This window comes from Oncorhynchus clarkii, chromosome 15, assembly GCF_045791955.1.
Source record: "Oncorhynchus clarkii lewisi isolate Uvic-CL-2024 chromosome 15, UVic_Ocla_1.0, whole genome shotgun sequence".
NCBI classification, from domain to species: Eukaryota; Metazoa; Chordata; class Actinopteri; order Salmoniformes; family Salmonidae; genus Oncorhynchus; species Oncorhynchus clarkii.
The window spans coordinates 39,755,059-39,775,151 of NC_092161.1; the positions used below are offsets into that span (position 1 = coordinate 39,755,059).

Sequence of the window (20,093 nt, forward strand, 5' to 3'; positions counted from 1 at the left end):
TTGGTGCGCAATGAGGTCGTTGATTGGTGTCTTCAAAACGGTTTGTTTCGGTCAATACATCCAGGGAAAAGAACAGTCAAGTATGGTTGTGGTAGTAACAACCAGAGGATTGAAACCAACACCAACAACTGGATAAACGTATGTTTAGTGTGTGTAATTACCATGAACGCTTCGTCCAAAGTTGAATGAGACGGAAATCACGACGCAAGCGGTTTACAAATGTTTTGTGTTAGGCTATAAAAATGGATGTTATCAAACAAAACGAACATTCACTGTGTAGTTAGGACACTTGGCATTGCCACCAGAGGAAGATCTTCAAAGGTAAGCAATTTATTTTATTGTTATCTGACTTTCGTGACGCTAATTAATGCTTGGTTGGAAAATGCTAGTAATACTTGTGTGTGCGGGGAGCTGTCCTCAGAAAATTGCATGGTTTGCTTTCACAGTAAAGCCTTTTTGAAATCTGACACAGCGGCTGGATTAATAAAACGTTCATCTTTTAAATTATTTAAGATGCATGTATTTACAAGAATGTTTACTATAACAAATGGTGTATTTAGAATGTTAGCGCTCTGCAGTTTCACCCGGATGTTGGCCTGGTGGGTCGTTAGAGAGGTTAAGGTTGGTGAGACGCTAAGTTACATTTAACTTGTTGTAACTCCCATTCCGTGAACGGGATCGTTGTCATCATCTGACACTAATTAGCATAACGCAACAGACATAAATATTACTAGAAAATATTCCTATTCATGAAAATCACAAGTGAAATATATTGAAACACAGCCTTAGCCTTTTGTTAATCACCCTGTCATCTCAGATTTTCAAAATATGCTTTACAGCCAAAGCAAGACAAGCATTTGTGTAAGTTTATCGATAGCCTAGCATAGCATTATGTCCAGCTAGCAGCAGGTAACTTGGTCACGGAAATCAGAAAAGCAATCAAGTTAAATTGTTTACCTTTGATGAGCTTCGGATGTTTTCACTCACGAGACTCCCAGTTAGATAGCAAATGTTTTTTCCAAAAATATTATTTTTGTAGGCCAAATAGCTACGTTTGTTCTTCACGTTTGGCTGAGAAGTCGACCGGAAATTGCAGTCACGACAATGCCGAAAAATATTCCAAATTAGCTCCATAATATCGACAGAAACATGGCAAACGTAGTTTATAATCAATCCTCAAGGTGTTTTTCAACGGGACAATTGGTTTTTCAGTAGGAGCGAGAGGAAAAATGGCTACCTCTGAATTTTACGCAAGAATCACTCAGAGCCATCAGGTGACCACTTGCGCAATGTAGCCGCTTACGCTTATTCTTCAACATAAAGGCGCGAAACTACGTCACAATGCTGTAGACACCTTGGGGAATACATAGAAAAAGTAGTCTGGTTGATAGCCCATTCACTGCTCAATAGGGACGCATCGGAACGCAGAGCTTCAAAACATGAGTCACTTCCGGATTGGATTTTTCTCAGTCTTTCGCCTGCAATATCACCTCTGTTATACTCACAGACAATATTTTTACAGTTTTGGAAACTTTAGTGTTTTCTATCCTAAGCTGTCAATTATATGCATATTCTAGCATCTTGTCCTGACAAAATATCCTGTTTACTTTGGGAACGTTATTTTTCCAAAAATGAAAATACTGCCCCCTAGTCACAGCAGGTTAAATGTTTCCCACGCTGCACCTGCAAAAAAATTGTGATCAGATGTGCGAATCTTTACCAGATGTGCGAATGCTTTTCACATTTGAGATCTGACAAGGCTGCCTCCCTCACTCCTTCCCCTTCCTCCTCTCCTCCCTCCACAGAATCGGCCCAGACGGAGAAGCAGCCAGCATTGGCGTCCTCCTCAGGCTCGGGCCTGAACCCCACATCGGTTACCCCCGGTTCCTCTTCGGCCTCTACCACGGTGCCCGTGTCCCCAGTCCTGCAGTCCCCCGTCCATACCCCCCTGCTCCAGGACCCCTCACTGCTCAGACAGCTCCTCCCAGCACTTCAGACCGCCCTACAGCTTAACAATGCCAGCGTCGACATGGCCAAGATCAACGAGGGTAAGAGAGTCACGTGCGTACACACATGTCCTCTGAAGAGTCTTACATGTGAGGGTTATGGTGGTAAATTATTTCGCAGTCAGCAAATTATGGGTCAGCGCCATCTGTTTCTCTTAGACCCAGTATTCTCTTACCCTTCTATCCACAACACTGTAATAGCTCAGACACACAAACACGATAGAGGGTATGCTGAATGCTTCTGAAGCAAATTAAGATTGAAGTGTTTGTTTTGGTCATGATGGTGACTGAGACCAGTTGTCTTTCAACCTTTCTTTTACCTCCCTCTGAGGACACTGGGCAGGTACAGTTGAAGTCGGGAAGTTTACATACACCTTTAAACTCAGTTTTTCCACAATTCCTGGCATTTAATCCTAGTAAAAATGTATTGTCTTTAGGTCAGTTAGGATCACCACTTTATTTTAAGAATGTGAAATGTCAGAATAATAGTAGAGAATGATTTATTTCACATTCACAGTGGGGTCAGATGTTTTCATACACAACATTTGTATTTGGTAGCATTGCCTTTAAATTGTTTAAACTTGGGTCAAACTTTTTGGGTAGCCTTCCACAAGTTTCCCATAATAGATTGGGTGAATTTTGGCCCATTCCTCCTGACAGAGCTTATGTAATTGAGTCAGCTTTGTAGGCCTCGTTGCTCGCACACGCTTTTGCAGTTCTGCCCACGCATTTTCTATGGGATTGAGGTCAGAGCTTTGTGATGGCCACTCCGATACCTTGACTGTGTTGTCCTTAAGCCATTTTGTCACAACTTTGGTAGTTTGCTGGGGGTCATTGTCCATTTGGAAGACCCATTTGCGACCAAGCTTTGGTCGTTATGGCCAAACAGTTCAATTTTTGTTTCATCAGACCAGAGGACATTTCTCCAAAAAGGACGATCTTTGTCTCCATGGGCAGTTGCAAACCGTAGTCTGGCTTTCTTATGGCGGTTTTGGAGTAGTGGCTTCTTCCTTGCTTTGCGGCCTTTCAGGTTATGTCGATATAGGACTCGTTTTACTGTGGATATAGATACTTTTGTACCTGTTTCCTCCAGCATCTTTACAAGGTCTTTTGCTTTTGTTCTGGGATTGATTTACACTTTTCGCACCAACGTACGTTCACCACAAGGAGACAGAATGAGTCTCCTTCCTCAGCAGTATGACGGCTGCGTGGTCCCATGGTGTTTATACTTGTTTACTATTGTTTGTACAGATGAACGTGGTACCTTCAGACGTTTGAAAATTGCTCCCAAGGATGAACCAGACTTGTGGTGGTCTACAACTTTTTTTCTGAGGTCTTGGGTGATTTTCTTTTGATTTTCCCACTGAGTTTGAAGGTAGGCCTTGAAATACATCTACAGGTACACCTCCAATTGACTCAAATGATGTCACTTAGCTTATCAGAAGCTTCCAAAGCCATTACATAATTTTCGGGAATTTTCCAAGCTGTTTAAAGGCACAGTCAACTTAGTGTATGTAAACTTCTGACCCACTGGAATTGTGATACAGTGAATTATAAGTTAAATAATCTCTGTAAACAATTGTTGGAAAAATTACTTGTCATACACAAAGTAGATGTCCTAACTGACTGGCCACAAGATATTTGTGGAGTGGTTGAAAAACGAGTTTTAGTGACTCCATCCTAAGTGTATGTAAACTTACGACTTCAATTGTATGTACACTTGACTAACAGGTTACCTGTGTATGCATACACCCACAGGTTGTCCAACCTAGGAGTGAGCTGCCTTTTCTTCTGAGGTCTTCCATTTTGGTAGTGGTGCCTGACTGTGTGGTAATGTTGTCATGATACCAGAATTTTGATTTCGATACCAATTTTAGTATCATGATACTCGATATCAAGGCATATTAGCCAGTCACAGAATGGCACTTGATTCTGACAGATCAACTCGGCTACTTCTTCAGTCGTTTGGTGTCTTGAGTTCAATATCATTACATTTGCATTTAAAACACACATATATACAGTGGGGCAAAAAAGTATTTAGTCAGCCACCAATTGTGCTAGTTCTCCCACTTAAAAAGATGAGAGGCCTGTAATTTTCATCATACGTACACTTCAACTATGACAGACAAAGTGAGAAAAAAGTCCAGAAAATCACATCGTAGGATTTTCAATGAATTTATTAGCAAATTATGGTGGAAAATAAGTATAGACCTGTAACTGCTTCTTTAAGAGGCTGTCCTCCACTCGTTACCTGTATTAATGGCACCTGTTTGAACTTGTTATCAGTATAAAAGACACCTGTCCACAACCTCAAACAGTCACACTCCAAACTCCACTATGGCCAAGACCAAAGAGCTGTCAAAGGACACCAGAAACAAAATTGTAAACCTGCACCAGGCTGGGAAGACTGAATCTGTAATAGGTAAGCAGCTTGGTTTGAAGAAATCAACTGTGGGAGCAATTATTAGGAAATGGAAGACATACAAGACCACTGATAATCTCCCTTGATCTGGGGCTCCACGCAAGATCTCACCCCGTGGGGTGAAAATTATCACAAGAACGCTGAGCAAAAATCCAAGAACCACACGGGGGGGCCTAGTGAATGACCTGCAGAGAGCTGGGACCAAAGTAACAAAGCCTATCATCAGTAACACACTACGTCGCCAGGGACTCAAATCCTGCAGTGCCAGACGTGTCCCCCTGCTTAAGCCAGAAAATGTCCAGGCCCGTCTGAAGTTTGCTAGAAAGCATTTGGATGATCCAGAAGAAGATTGGGAGAATGTCATATGGTCAGATGAAACCAAAATAGAACTTTTAGGTGAAAACTCAACTCGTCGTGTTTGGAGGACAAAGAATGCTGAGTTGCATCCAAAGAACATGAAACGTGGCTGGGTCTTTCAGCATGACAATGATCCCAAACACACCACCCGGGCAACGAAGGAGTGGCTTCGTAAGAAGCATTTCAAGGTCCTGGAGTGGCCTAGCCAGTCTCCAGATCTCAACCCCATAGAAAATCTTTGGAGGGAGTTGAAAGTCCGTGTTGCCCAGCAACAGCCCCAAAACATCACTGCTCTAGAGGAGATCTGCATGGAGGAATGGGCCAAAATACCAGCAACAGTGTGTGAGAACCTTGTGAAGACTTACAGAAAACGTTTGACCTCTGTCATTCGCAACAAAGGGTATATAACAAAGTATTCAGAAACTTTTGTTATTGACCAAATACTTATTTTCCACCATAATGTGCAAATAAATTCATTAAAAATCCTACAATGTGATTTTCTGGATTTTTTCTTCTAATTTTGTCTGTCATAGTTGAAGTGTACCCATGATGAAAATTACTGGCCTCATCTTTTTAAGTGGGAGAACTTGCACAATTGGTGGCTGACTAAATACTTTCTTGCCCCACTGTATATATATATATAATGAGTGACAGCCATGTCTGCATTAAAGGAAATGGTCACCCATTTTGAGTGTTATTGGTTTTTGCATCTAATTATGTTTTGATTTTCTGGGTCATTTCATGTTTTCACGTGAATCTGAGTTATTGGCGTTCAAGCTGGCTGACATCCGGCCTGTATGACTTAGAACTGTGGTAAAGTTGCTCTCAGTACACTGGAATTTTAATAGGAATACGACTTTTAGATATCATACATGTCAGATTTCAATGCTGGCTGATGTCACAACTCCAGGATGTCTGATCTCGAAAGCCATTGATCATATTTTGCGTCAGTGTAACGCCTGACCCAGCACTGTCGACCAATCACGTTCACGTTGTCATGCAGCGTCACACAGTTGCTAAGCTACTCGTCACGCGAGTCATCCCTTCTCGTCATCCCTTCTCAAAGTCGGTGTATATGTTGAAACGTGCCTGTTTTCCTCAATAGTACGTATTGTCAAGATTCCACAGCTATACAATATTACAGATAGCACGAAATTCAACAAATATTTTCAGAGATGTGAGAATTAACTTGCTAATGTTGGGTTTTTGAGATAATGCTCATCTTCAAATTTTTCTCCCAGTCGGCTCGTATTCAAAACCGCAACCTTTCAGTTACTGGCCCAAGGCTCTTAACCGCTAGGCTACCTGCCACCCTGTGTTCTAATGCTACTATTAGTCAGGGTCTGGTTGGTTGGAGGCTGACCCTGTCTGGCGTGTCATGCCGGGTGCTTAAGTGCTCCAGAGCAAATGTGCTCAGCGGGGCCCTCTGTCACACAGACCGGGGCTCTGCAGCAGCCCAATCCTGCTTCAATATGCAACGATGACTGGCCATGCAGAAAAGAACATGGCTGGCACTGGCTGTCTGGGGCAAGCGTGTCATCCTCTCTGACTGCTTTATGATCCCTGAGCATGGCCCAGAATGCAATATCTTTACTCGAAGCCAACATAAGATACTCAAAGCCATCGTAATGCTTTTATTACTTGTTTTCAAGCATGTGTGCCTTCAGGTTTCAAATTGTATTCTGTGCCGTGACCATTTCAGATTTGTTAGAAACATTGCATAACTATGAGATGCTATTTACGTTTTGAGGTCCACTCTCTAACAAAAAAAAACACGTAAAATCGCATATTGATGTAGTGTTGCACAGTATACTGCAATTTTAGTATGTTTCTATACTAGAACATGAAACCTTCTGTACTTCTGTCATGTTTCACGTCGTCTACTAATTGAGAGGTCGTCTGTCTATCAGCACAGCCGATGTCCCCTTATAGTGCCAGTGCACCGTGCATGCTACACTTATTCATTGCTAGCTCTAACCTGTCCTGAGGAACCACTTTACTCACTGGGAGTCTGGGCTGCATCATGTTATCTCCCCACTCATGCTGCACAGAAGATAACACACTTGAATAATGCAACACAGGATATAGAAATGTTGCAACTGTTATTTACTGTTCGCAAAACAGTCCATTACAGGCTAGAACACAATGCAAGAAGATACCAGTAGCTTCCAGCTTTGTAGGCAAATTTTCCTTGCTAACTTACAGCTGAAGCCAACATCCATTCACTCCCCTAGTACTTTGTGATGATATGCAAACCATAATGCAAAAAATGCTGATTTTCAGTCACAGCCAAAAATGTTATTTGTTCACTTTGTCTCTCTTGCCTCACATCTGTGCGGTCTCTCTGGGAGGGTCATTAGGTTGAGTCATTAGGTCTTAAACAGACAGCATACTCTGTTATAAAAAAAGATTGCTTCTTCTATGCATGTTAAGTACAATAAAATAAGTCCCAAATGGAAGGCAAATAGATGTAGCCCCATGAAATCAGCCAATACAAGCTCAATAATTCAATGTATGCCCATACTCCACTTGATGGAATTAAGTCTGTATTGTGAATTTGTCTTGGCTACGTCTTGATTTACCAAGTTTATCAACAGAGATTTACCATTCAAATAAATTATTACCGTTATGTAGTTTGGTAAAAGCAAATTGATTCATTAATGCATACATAGCATTCTCTGAAAAATTGACAAAACCTTTAAAATGTAATGATATTGAACTCAAAAGATCTGTTTGGATCAAGTGCCATTCTGTAACTTTGGCTAAAATACCTTTTTAATCCAATGGTATCGTGATACTAAACCTGGTATGGCTATCGGAGTCAAAATTATGGTATCGTGACAACAATAGTGAGGTACAAAGTAGAGGTCTGCCGATTATGTTTTTTCAATGCCGATTGTTGGAGGACCAAAAAAAGCCGATGCCGATTTGAGAAGAAAAGAAAGAGAAAAAATAAAATTAATACAAGTTTTACAATTATTTATTTATTTGTAATAATGACAATACTGAATTAACACTTATTTTAACTTAATATAATACATCAAAATCAATTTAGCCTCAAATAAATAATGAAACATTTTCAATTTGGTTTAAATAATGCAAAAACAAAGTGTTGGAAAAATAAAAGTGCAATATGTGCCATGTAAAAAAGCTAAGGTTTTAAGTTCCTTGCTCAGAACATGAGAACATATGAAAGTTGGTGGTTCCTTTTTAACATGAGACTTCACTATTCCAAGGTAAGAAGTTTTAGGTTGTAGTTATTATAGGAATTATAGGACTATTTCTCCTTATACAATTTGTATTTCATATACCTTTGACTATTGGATGTTCTTATAGGCACTTTAGTATTGCCATTGGAATAGTATAGCTTCCGTCCCTCTCCTCGCCCCTACCTGGGCTCGAACCAGGTACACATCGACAACCGCCACACTCGAAGCAGCGTTACCCATCGCTCCACAAAAGCCGCGGCCCTTGCAGAGCAAGGGGAATAACTAGTCTGAGCGAGTGACGTTTAAAACGCTATTAGCGCACACCCCACTTACTAGCTAGCCATTTAACTCATCTGGTAGGCTTGTGTCACTGGGCAGCTCTCGGCTGTACTTCCCTTTGTAGTCTAATAGTTTGCAAGCCCTGCCACATCCGACGAGCTTCGGAGCTGGTGTAGTACGATTCGATCTTAGTCCTTTATTGGCACTTTGCTTGTTTGATGGTTCGTCGGAGGGCATAGCGGGATTTCTTATAAGCTTCCGGGTTAGAGTCCCGCTCCTTGAAAGTGAAAGCTCTACCCTTTAGCTCAGTGCGAATGTTGCCTGTAATCATGACTTCTGGTTGGGGTATGTACGTACAGTCACTGTGGGGACGACGTCATCGATGCACTTATTGATGAAGCCAATGACTGTGGTGCACTCCTTAATGCCATCGAAAGAGTCCCAGAGCATATTCCAGTCTGCACGCAAAACAGTCCTGTAGTTTAACATCTGCTTCATCTGACCACTTTTTTTTTTTTAAATAAATGGAGTCACTGGTGCTTCCAGCTTTCATTTTTGCGTGTAAGCAGGAATCAGGAGGATAGAGTTATGGTCAGATTTGCCAAATGAAGGGTCGAGGAAGAGCTCCGTGTGTGGAGATTTGGTGGTCTAGATTTTATTTTATTTTTTCCCCCCTCTGGTTTGCTCATTTAACATGCTGACAGAAATTCAGTAACACTGATTTAAGTTTCCCTACATTAAAGTTACCGGCCACTGGGAGAGCATTTTCCTGTTTGCTTATGGGGGAATACAGCTTATTGAGTGCGGTTTTTGTTCCAACCTTGCTCTGTAGTGGTATGTAGACAGCTACGAAAAATACAGAAACTCTCTAGGTAGATAGTGTGGTCTTCAGCTTATCAGGAGATACTCGACCTCAGGCGAGCCAAACTTTGACTTCCTTAGATATCGCACACCAGCTGTTTACATAAATGCATATGCCCCTGCCTCTTGTCTTACCAGAGGCTGGTGTTCTATCCTGCTGATAGTCTATAACCCTCCAGCTGTACAGCGTCTACACGGTGAGACATAAGATATTACCGTTTTCAATGTCCCGTTGGTAGGATATACGTGCTTTCAGTTCGTCCCATTTATTTTCCAGTGATTGAACGTTAGCTTGCAGAACGGAAGGCAAGCTCAGATTAGCCATTCGTTGCCTGATCCTCGCAAGGCAGGCACCCTGATCTTTTGCTTCAATCTCCGTTTCCTTCTCCAGCGAATCACGGGGATTGGGGCCTGGTCATGTGTCTGTGGGATATCCTTCATGTCCGACTCATTGAGTGTAACTCCTCGTCCAATTTGAGGTGAATAATCCCAGTTCTGATGTCCAGAAGCTATTTTTGGTTATAAGAGGTAGCAGTAACATTATGTACAAAACAAGTTATGAACCACACGAAAAACCAACAAAATAGCATGATTGGTTGAGAGCCGGTAAGACGTCAGCCCTTACACTCCGGCGCATTTGTGCTGCGTGTTATAGAGTTGGGTGACGTCAACCTTTGTCCTGTCGTGATTGTGTACTCATAAAAGATTGTGATAGTGCGCAATATCATTATATATTGGCCAACCCCCTAAAAAATACATGCTTAAAAAAATACAAAATAAGACACTGCTAAAACCACCGTTGGGCTATAGGGCTAAATCGCATGCGACAAATCAAATTGTATTTGTCACATACACGTGTTTAGCAGATGTTGCGCATGTAAAGAAATGCTTGTGTTTCTAGCTCCAACATTGCAGGAATTTCTAACAATACACACAATCTAAAGGAATGGAATTAAGAATATATAAATATTTGGACAAACAATGTCAGAGCGACTGACTTACCTAGTTAAATAAAGGTTAAATATAAATACATTTTAATATGAGATGAATAATGTAAAATACTTGAACATTATTAAAGTGGGCAGTAATTTCAAGTCTATGTATATATGCAGCATTCTCTGTGCTAGTGATGGCAATTTAACAGTCTGATGGCCTTGAGATGGCTATTTCTCAGTCTCTCGGTCCCAGCTTTGATGCACCTGTACTGACCTCACCTTCTGGATGATAGCGGTGGCTCGGTTGGTTGTCCTTGATCTTTTTGACCTTCCTGTGATATCGGGTGCTGTAGATGTCCTGGAGGGCAGGTAGTTTGCCCCGTGATGCGTTTGGCAGACCGCACCAACCTCTGGAGAGCTCTACGGTTGCGGGCGGTGCAGTTGCCGTACCAGGCGGTGATACAGCCCAACAGGACACTCTCAATTGTGCATCTATAAAAGTTTGTCGGTTTTAGGTGACAAACTACATTTCTTCAGCCTTCACAACACTGTCTGTGTGGGTGGACCATTTCAGTTTGTCAGTGATGTGTATGCCGAGAAACTTGAAGCATTCCACCGTCTCCACTGCGGTCTCATCGATGCGGATAGGGGGGTGCTCCCTCTGCTGTTTCCTCCTTTGTTTTGTTAACGTCGGATGAGATGTTATTTTCCTGGCACCATAATCCGAGCCCTCACCTCCTCCCTGTGGGCTGTCTTATCATTGTTGATAATCAGGCCTACTACTGTTGTCGTCTGCCAACTTGATGATTAAGTTGGAGGCATGCATGGCCACGCAGTCATGGGTGAACAGGGAGTACAGGAGGGGGCTGAGCACGCATCCTTGTGGGCCCCCAGTGTTGAGGATCAGCCTCTTGAAACTAGGGGGCACTATTTTATGTTTGGAAAAATAACGTTCCCAAAGTAAACGGCCTATTTCTCAGGACCAGGTGCTAGATTATGCATATAATTGACAGATTAGGATAGAAAACACTCTAAAGTTTCCAAAACTGTAAAAATATTGTCTGAGTATAACAGAACTGATATTGCAGGCGAAAGCCTGAGAAAAACCTAATCAGGAAGTGACTCTTATTTTGAAACCCCTGTGTCCCTATGCATTGCCCATTGAAAGGGATATCAACCAGATTCCTTTTTCTATGGCTTCCCTAAGGTGTCAACAGCCTTTAGACATAGTTTCAGGCTTTTATTTTGAAGAATGAGTGTCAACGACCACATTGCGTAAGTGGACAGGTGGGGGCTCTCAGGGTGATTTGTGCGCAAAAGGGAGAGGCAACCATTGTTTCTCCCGGTCCTAGTGAAAAGCCAACTGTCCCGGTTGATATATTATTGAATAGATATTTGAAAAACACCCTGAGGATTGATTATAAAAAACTTTTGACATGTTTCTGTTGACATTATGGATATAATTTGGAATTTTTGTCTGCGTTGTCGTGACGGTGGTAGGTTAAGATGCTTGTGTTTCCTGGAGTGGTTGCTATAGTTTTGCGACAGTACAAGCACACTGCCTCACGCTGCTCAATGTCACTAGGTTTAAAACCAAAGTAAGTCCCAACAACCAACACTGCATCCTTCTTTGACAGTATTTGTTCTTGGATTTCTGGGACTGCATGTTCTTCATTGCTCTTCATTTTCTCCCGCTAATGAGCGAAGCTACACGTAACATCACTTGAGAACTGCCAACAGGTGTGGGAACATGGAATAGAACACAGCTCTGGTTGGCTGCTGTAGTCTTAGTTCAAATGAAACGACATGAAGGAATATTGTGTAATTATCGAAAAATACCGACATATGCAAAATTGCTTCGGTATGACTCGGATATGTCTGTAATTTTCGGTTTATCATCCCAGTGAGTTACATAATAAATCATGGGTTGGATAGAAGCATAGTCTACAGTCTAAAGAACTGGATACTAATTGCTTTGCCTCGTCCTTCTCTCTTAAGTCTATTGTTTGTTCCAGTTCTCATAAAGCTGTGATTGAGAATAGCCTAGGCCTATAGCCTCTGACTTTCAAAAAGAACAAGACTGAAAGTGACACCTTTAGGACAACAGTACCTTCAAGAGCTATTAGGGAAATAGTTTGTTGTAAAGCTTCTATGATAGGCTATATTGGACATTCGGTTTTAACCTTGCATGCCTGTGTTTCATGCAAAGAACGATGAAAGCGTAGTAGCCCAAAGTCATATTCATATTGAATGGAGAGAATTTGTATTTTTTTTATACACAATATAGTGGAGTGTCCAATTTATAAAAATAAAAAAAATTAAGTGAATAGTTTTTGGCTATAAAGCCCATGCATATGACAGAGCGAGGAAAAAGGGAAACAATATTTTCTGACTGAACATTTTGCACTGCCTTGGTGAAATTCACTGCTCTGTCTAGCCTAGATTCCTCTGTTTACTCAATGTCACTTGGGCGCTAGCCGACTCAGTTCTGCGGCCTTATGCGTGGCGCCAGTGAAGTTCAAATATGGTAAACCATTGTCGGTCACATCACGATATCATCACCATCGACGATGGCTGTCAATCATCAACGCTAGCCGATACTATGGTAATATTGCCCAATCCATCCTGATTCAGTTTGTTCCTACGTCAAAATACATTTTTACCAGCTAGAGAGTAGTTAGTCATAGAATTTAATTTGCTCCGTTGTTTACATTTTGTTTGGTCGCGCACTTAGTGTGGCTGATCTGATGGCTCTAAAACAGGGGTGATGTTAGGGATCATCTTATGTTATGGTTTTAGATAAAAGCCCATATTTCTAAGCTTTCCACACTCATTTTTTATTTTTTTTCCTTCTCTTTCCAGTCCTCAAAGCTGCTGTCACTCAAGCGTCGTTACAGTCGTTGCTTCATAAGATCCTCACAGCCGGCCCGTCAGCCTTCAACATCACTACTCTGCTCTCCCAAGCAGCCCAGCTCTCCAACCAAGGTAGGCCTTCAGCCACCCTGTTTTGTTTTTAGATCCACAATGGCAACCTTCCTATTCCAACTTGCCACTGTTGATTTTTAAAGTATCTAAACCAGATAGATGTCTAATAATTCTCCACCCTCTGTTACCCCCAACAGCCCAGCAGTCGAACCAGTCCCCCATGTCGTTGACGTCAGACGCCTCCTCTCCCCGCTCCTATGTGTCTCCCAGGATCAGCACGCCGCAGAACAACGCTGGTCACCACAAAGCCCTGCTCAGCACGCCCCCTGTAGCCTCACAGAACAAGGTACTGTCTACTACTACCACTCTGGTAGGCCATGTCTATTTGGCTGCTTTTAGACATGCAGCCCAATTCTAATATTTTTTTCACTAATTGTTCTTTTGACTAATCGTATCAGCTCTGAAAAGGATCTGATGTGATTGGTCAAAAGACCAAGTAGTGAAAAAAAAGCCTTGCCAGTCTAATATACTAACTACTGCCTGCCTAGCAGCCTACTTCCTGCCTAGAACCTCTGTGTCTAAAGTACTGCCTGCAGAGCAACTCTGTTCAATCCATGTTTCGCATTACAAGTATTGGCTGTCTTGTTCTGTATGTAATGTAAATGAGTGAAGGGAATGGTAGTATTTGTGTTGGCTGTATAACCTAGCTGGTCTGGGCCTAGGAGTATTTTCTGTTGGTGTTTCACAGCATCACAAACTGGCCTAAATCATACCCAGGTTCAGTGTTTAAGTGATGTAGTGTTGTCACAGTACCAGAATTTGGACTTCCATACCAGGTTTAGTATTACGATACTCAATACCAAAACAATACCGTGGCAAAGAAATATGTATTAGCCAAGGTCAGAGAATGGCAATTGAGCTAGACAGAAACTCTGCTACTGCTCTGTACAATCATTGGGGATCTTTTGAGTTATATCATTATATTTGAATATTTTGATGTCCATTTTTTGACAACATTTTTACATACCCTTAGGTTGGAGTCATTAAACCTTGTTTTTCAACCACTCCACAAATTTCTTGTTAACAAACTATGGTTTTGGCAAGTCTGTTAGGACATCTACTTTGTGCAAGTACTTTTTCCAACAATTGCTTACAGACAGATCATTTCACTTATAATTCACTGTCACAATTACAGTGGGTCAGAAGTTTACATACACTAAGTTGACTGTGCCCTTAAACAGCTTGGAAAATTCCCAAAAATGTCATGGCTTTAGAAGCTTCTGATAGGCGAAGTGTCCTCATTTGAGTCAATTGGAGGTGTACCTGTGGATGTATTTCAAGGCCTACCTTCAAACAGTGCCTCTTTGCTTGACATCATGGGAAAATCAAGACCTCAGAAAAAAGGATGAACCAGACCTCCACAAGTGTGGTTCATCCTGGACCGCAATTTCCAAACGCCTGAAGGTACCACGTTCATCTGTACAAACAATAGTATGCAAGTATAAACACCATGGGACCACGCAGTCATCATACCGCTCAGGAAGGAGACTCGTTCTGTCTCCTGGAGATTAACGTGCGAAAAGTGCATATCATTCCCAGAACAACAGCAAAGGACCTTGTGAAGATGCTGGAGGAAACAGGTACAGCGGTATCTATATCCACAGTAAAACGAGTCCAATATCGACATAACCTGAAAGGCCGCTCAGCAAGGAAGAAGCCACTGCTCCAAAACCGCCATTAAAAAAAGCCAGACTACGGTTTGCAACTGCACATGGGGACTAAGAAAGTACTTTTTGGAGAAATGTCCTTTGGTCTGATGAAACAAAAATAGAACTGTTTGGCTATAATGACCATTGTTATGTTTGGAGGAAAAAGGGGGAGGCTTGCAAGCCGAAGAACACCATCCCAACCGTGAAGCACGGGGGTGGCAGCATCATGTTGTTAGGGGTGCTTTGCTGCAGGAGGGACTGGTGCACTTCACAAAATAGATGGCATCATGGGGCAGAAAAATTATGTGGATATATTGAAGCAACATCTCAAGACATCAGTCAGGAAGTTTTATTTCGGATCAGTAGGACGCTAGTGTCCCGCCTCAACAGCATCCGGTGAAATTGCAGCGCGCCAAATTCAATACTATAAATATTTAACTTTCATAAAATCACAAGTGATATACATCAAAATAAAGCTTAACTTGTTGTAAATCCAGCCGCCGAGTCAGATTTCAAAGGCTTTACGGCGAAAGCAAGCCATGCGTTTATCTGAGGACAGCGCCCCGCATACCAACACATGAAAAACATATTTCAACCAGGCAGGTGCGACACAAAAGTCACAAATACCGATAATTCATGCCTTACCTTTAAAGATCTTCTTCTGTTGGCACTCCAAAATGTCCCAGAAACATCACAAATGGTCCTTTTGGTCGATAAATTCCTTCTTTATATCCCCAAAATGTCGGTTTATTTGGCGCGATTGATTCAGAAATACACCGGTTCCAACTCGCCCAACATGACTACAAAGTTACCTGTGAACTTGGTCCAAACATTTCAAACAACTTTCCTAATCCAACCTTAGATATCCTAAAACATAAATAATCGATCAAATTTAAGACTGAATATACTGTGTTCAATAGTTGATAAAAAAAACAACGTGGAGCGAGCTCATAATGAACTCACTTGACACCCTACTTCTTCATTTCTCAAAATCAAATCAAATGTATTTATATAGCCCTTCATACATCAGCTGATATCTCAAAGTGCTGTACAGAAACCCAGCCTAAAACCCCAAACAGCAAGCAATGCAGGTGTAGAAGCACGGTGGCTAGGAAAAACTCCCTAGAAAGGCCAAAACCTAGGAAGAAACCTAGAGAGGAACCAGGCTATGTGGGGTGGCCAGACCTCTTCTGGCTGTGCCGGGTGGAGATTATAACAGAACATGGCCAAGATGTTCAAATGTTCATAAATGACCAGCATGGTCGAATAATAATAAGGCAGAACAGTTGAAACTGGAGCAGCAGCACGGCCAGGTGGACTGGGGACAGCAAGGAGTCATCATGTCCGGTAGTCCTGGGGCATGGTCCTAGGGCTCAGGTCCTCCGAGAGAGAGAGAGCACACTTAAATTCCCACAGGACACCGAATAGGACAGGAGAAGTACTCCAGATATAACAAACTGACCCTGGCCCCCTGACACACAAACTACTGCAGCATAAATACTGGAGGCTGAGACAGGAGGGGTCCGAGGACACCCCCGACAGGGCCAAACAGGAAGGATATAACCCCACCCACTTTGCCAAAGCACAGACCCACACCACTACAGGGATATCTTCAACCACCAACTTACCATCCAGAGACAAGGCTGAGTATAGCCCACAAAGATCTCCGCCACGGCACAACCCAAGGGAGGGCGCCAACCCAGACAGGATGACCACATCAGTGAATCAACCCACTCAGGTGACACACCCCTTCCAGGGACGGTATGAGAGAGCCCCAGTAAAGCCAGTGACTCAGCCCCTGTAATAGGGTTAGAGGCAGAGAATCCCCGTGGAAAGAGGGGAACCGGCAGGCAGAGACAGCAAGGGCGGTTTGTTGCTCCAGAGCCTTTCCGTTCACCTTCACACTCCTAGCAAGCACAGGAAGCAGCTCTTTCAGTAGTTTAGTTGGAATAGGGTCCAGTATGCAGCTTGAAGGTTTAGAGGCCATGATTATTTTCATCATTGTGTCAAGAGATATAGTACTAAAACACTTGAGCGTCTCTCTTGATCCTAGGTCCTGGCAGAGTTGTGCAGACTCAGGACAACTGAGCTTTGAAGGAATACGCAGATTTAAAGAGGAGTCTGTAATTTGCTTTCTAATAATCATGATCTTTTGTGAAAGCCATCCTCTCTTGGGGAATGCTGCTTTTTAGTTAGCTTTGCGACAGTATCAAAAAGGAATTTCGCATTGTTCTTATTTTCCTCAATTAAGTTAGAAAAATAGGATGATCGAGCAGCAGTAAGGGCTCTTCGGTACTGCACGGTACTGTCTTTCCAAGCTAGTCGGAAGACTTCCAGTTTGGTGTGGCGCCATTTCCGTTCCAATTTTCTGGAAGCTTGCTTCAGAGCTCGGGTATTTTCTGTGTACCAGGGAGCTAGTTTCTTATGAGAAATGTTTTTAGAGGTGCAACTGCATCTAGGGTATTGCGCAAGGTTAAATTGAGTTCCTCAGTTAGGTGGTTAACTGATTTTTGTCCTCTGGCGTCCTTGGGTAGACAGAAGGAATTTGGAAGGACATCAAGGAATCTTTGTGTTGTCTGTGAATTTATAGCACGACTTTTGATTTTCCTTGGTTGGGGTCTGAGCAGATTATTTGTTGCAATTGCAAACGTAATAAAATGGTGGTCCGATAGTCCAGGATTATGAGGAAAAACATTAAGATCCACAACATTTATTCCATGGGACAAAACTAGGTCCAGAGTATGACTGTGACAGTGAGTAGGTCCAGAGACATGTTGGACAAAACCCACTGAGTCGATGATGGCTCCGAAAGCCTTTTGGAGTGGGTCTGTGGACTTTTCCATGTGAGTATTAAAGTCACCAAAGATTAGAATATTATCTGCTATGACTACAGGATCCAATAGGAATTCAGGGAACTCAATGAGGAACGCTGTATATGGCCCAGGAGGCCTGTAAACAGTAGCTATAAAAAGTGACATGACTAGAAGCTCAAAAGACGAAAACGTCATTTATTTTTTTGTAAATTGTTATTTGCTATCGTAAATGTTAGCAACACCTCCGCCTTTGCGGGATGCACGGGGGATATGGTCACTAGTGTAGCCAGGAGGTGAGGCCTCATTTAACACAGTAAATTCATCAGGCTTAAGCCATGTTTCAGTCAGGCCAACACATTAAGATTATGATCAGTGATTAGTTCATTGACTATAATTGCCTTTGAAGTAAGGGATCTAACATTAAGTAGCCCTATTTTGAGATGTGAGGTATCATGATCTCTTTCAATAATGACAGGAATGGAGGTGGTCTTTATCCTCGTGAGATTGCTAAGGCGAACACCGCCATGTTTAGTTTTGCCCAACCTAGGTCGAGGCACAGACACGGTCTCAATGGTGATAGCTGAGCTGACTACACTGACTGTGCTAGTGGCAGACTCCACTATTCCTACAGCATTTCCTTCCAGAAACCGTGAGAAAGTTGTCCGGCTGCGGGGACTGTGCCAGGGGATTTATACTTTTATCTGTACTTACTGGTGGCACAGACGCCGTTTCATCCTTTCCTACACTGAAATTACCCTTGCCTAACGATTGTGTCTGAAGCTGGGCTTGTAGCACAGCTATCCTTGCCGTAAGGCGATCGTTCTCCTGTATATTTTGAGTACAGCGACTGCAATTAGAAGGCATCATGTTAATGTTACTACTTAGCTTCGGCTGTTGGAGGTCATGACGAACCGTGTCCAGATAAAGCGTCCGGAGTGAAAAAGTTGAGGGGAAAAAACAAAAATATAAACGGTAATTAAAAAGTAAAAACTGTAAAGTTGTCAGGTAGCAAAATAGGTTGGCAACAAAACGCACAGCAACACGTAAACAAGTCTGCAAGTTGTGACCGGAAATGACGTCAATAGAGAATGTCAATTTTTTAAGATTCTCAAAAGAAAAACATCAACCAATTTCTCAAGACTGATGACATCTAGTGGAAGCCATAGGAACTGCAACCAGGTTCCTCATAGGTTTCCTATAGAAAACCAATTGAAAACAGTGACAACGACAACAAAAATTCCTGGATGGTTTTTCCTCTGGGTTTCGCCTATCAAATACATTCTGTTACACTCGCAGACATAATTTTAAGTTTTAGAAACGTAGTGTTTTCTATCTAAATCTACCAATTATATGCATATCCTAGCTTCTGGGCCTGAGAAACCGGCAGTTTACTTGGGGCATGCTTTTCATCCGGACGTGAAAATTCTGCCCCCTATCCCAATGAAGTTAAAGCTTGGTCGCAAATGGGTCTTCCAAATGGAATACGACCCCAAGCATACTTCCAAAGTTGTGACAAAATGGCTTAAGGACAACACAGTCAAGGTATTGGAGTGGCCACCACAGAGCCCTGACCTCAAACCTATAGAACATGTGTATGCAGAAAAAGTGTGCGAGCAAGGAGGCCTACAAACCTGACTCTGTTACACCAGCTCTGTCAGGAGGAATGGGCTAAAATGTACCCAACTTATTGTGGGAAGCTTGTGGAAGGCTACCTGAAACGTTTGACCCAAGTTAAACAATTTAAAGGCAATACTACCAAATACCAATTGAGTGTGTGAGACTTCTGACCCACTGGGAATGTGATGAAAGAAATAAAAGCTGAAATAAGTCATTCTATTATTCTGGCATTTCACCTTCTTAAAATAAAGTGGTGTTCTTAACTGTCCTAAGACAGATTTTTTTACTAGGATTTAATGTCAGGGATGGTAAAAAAACAACAAAAACAAACAGTTTAAATGTATTTGGCTAAGGTGTATGTAAACGACTTCAACTATTTACTAAATAAAATTAAAATAACACAATAAAGTTACATATTAATGAGGCTTTATACATTGAATAACGGTACCTAGTCAATGTGCAGGAGTACAGGTTAGTCGAGGTAATTTGTACATGTAAGTAGGAGTAAAGTGACTGCATAGATAATAAAGTCGTAGCAGTGTAAAAAACGGTCGGTTGTCCATTTGAGTTATTGTTCAGCACTCTTATGGCTTTGGGTGTCAAACTTTTTGAGGATCTGGGGACCCATGACAAATCTTGTAAGTCTCCTGTGGGGGAAAAGGCATTGGTATGCCCTCTTCATAACTTTCTTGGTGTGTTGGGACCATGATAGTTTGTTGGTGATGTGGACGCCAAGCAACTTGAAACTCTCAACCTGCTCCACTACAGCCCCATCGATGTGAATTGGAGCGTGTTTGGCACTCCTTTTCCTGTAGTCCTGTAGTTGTCTTGCTCAAATTGTGGAAGAGGAGGTTCTCCTGGCACCACACTGCCAGGTCTCTGACCTCCATAGAGGCTCTCTCATTGTTGTCTGTAATCAGGCCGTCAGCCAACTTAAAGATGGTTTTGGAGTTTTGCTTG

General features: G+C 42.2%; 1 protein-coding gene across 2 annotated transcripts in view; it reads left to right on the plus strand.

The window, feature by feature from the left end:
• Positions 1 to 20,093, plus strand: part of LOC139367248 (WW domain-containing adapter protein with coiled-coil-like) — a 78,202-nt gene that overhangs the window by 42,578 nt on the left and 15,531 nt on the right. For both annotated transcript variants that reach the window (XM_071105493.1, XM_071105494.1), the window contains 3 exons: positions 1,806 to 2,048; positions 12,932 to 13,054; positions 13,192 to 13,340. In XM_071105493.1, the coding sequence (XP_070961594.1) occupies positions 1,806 to 2,048; positions 12,932 to 13,054; positions 13,192 to 13,340 (515 nt within the window). The remainder of the gene's footprint in view (positions 1 to 1,805; positions 2,049 to 12,931; positions 13,055 to 13,191; positions 13,341 to 20,093) is intronic.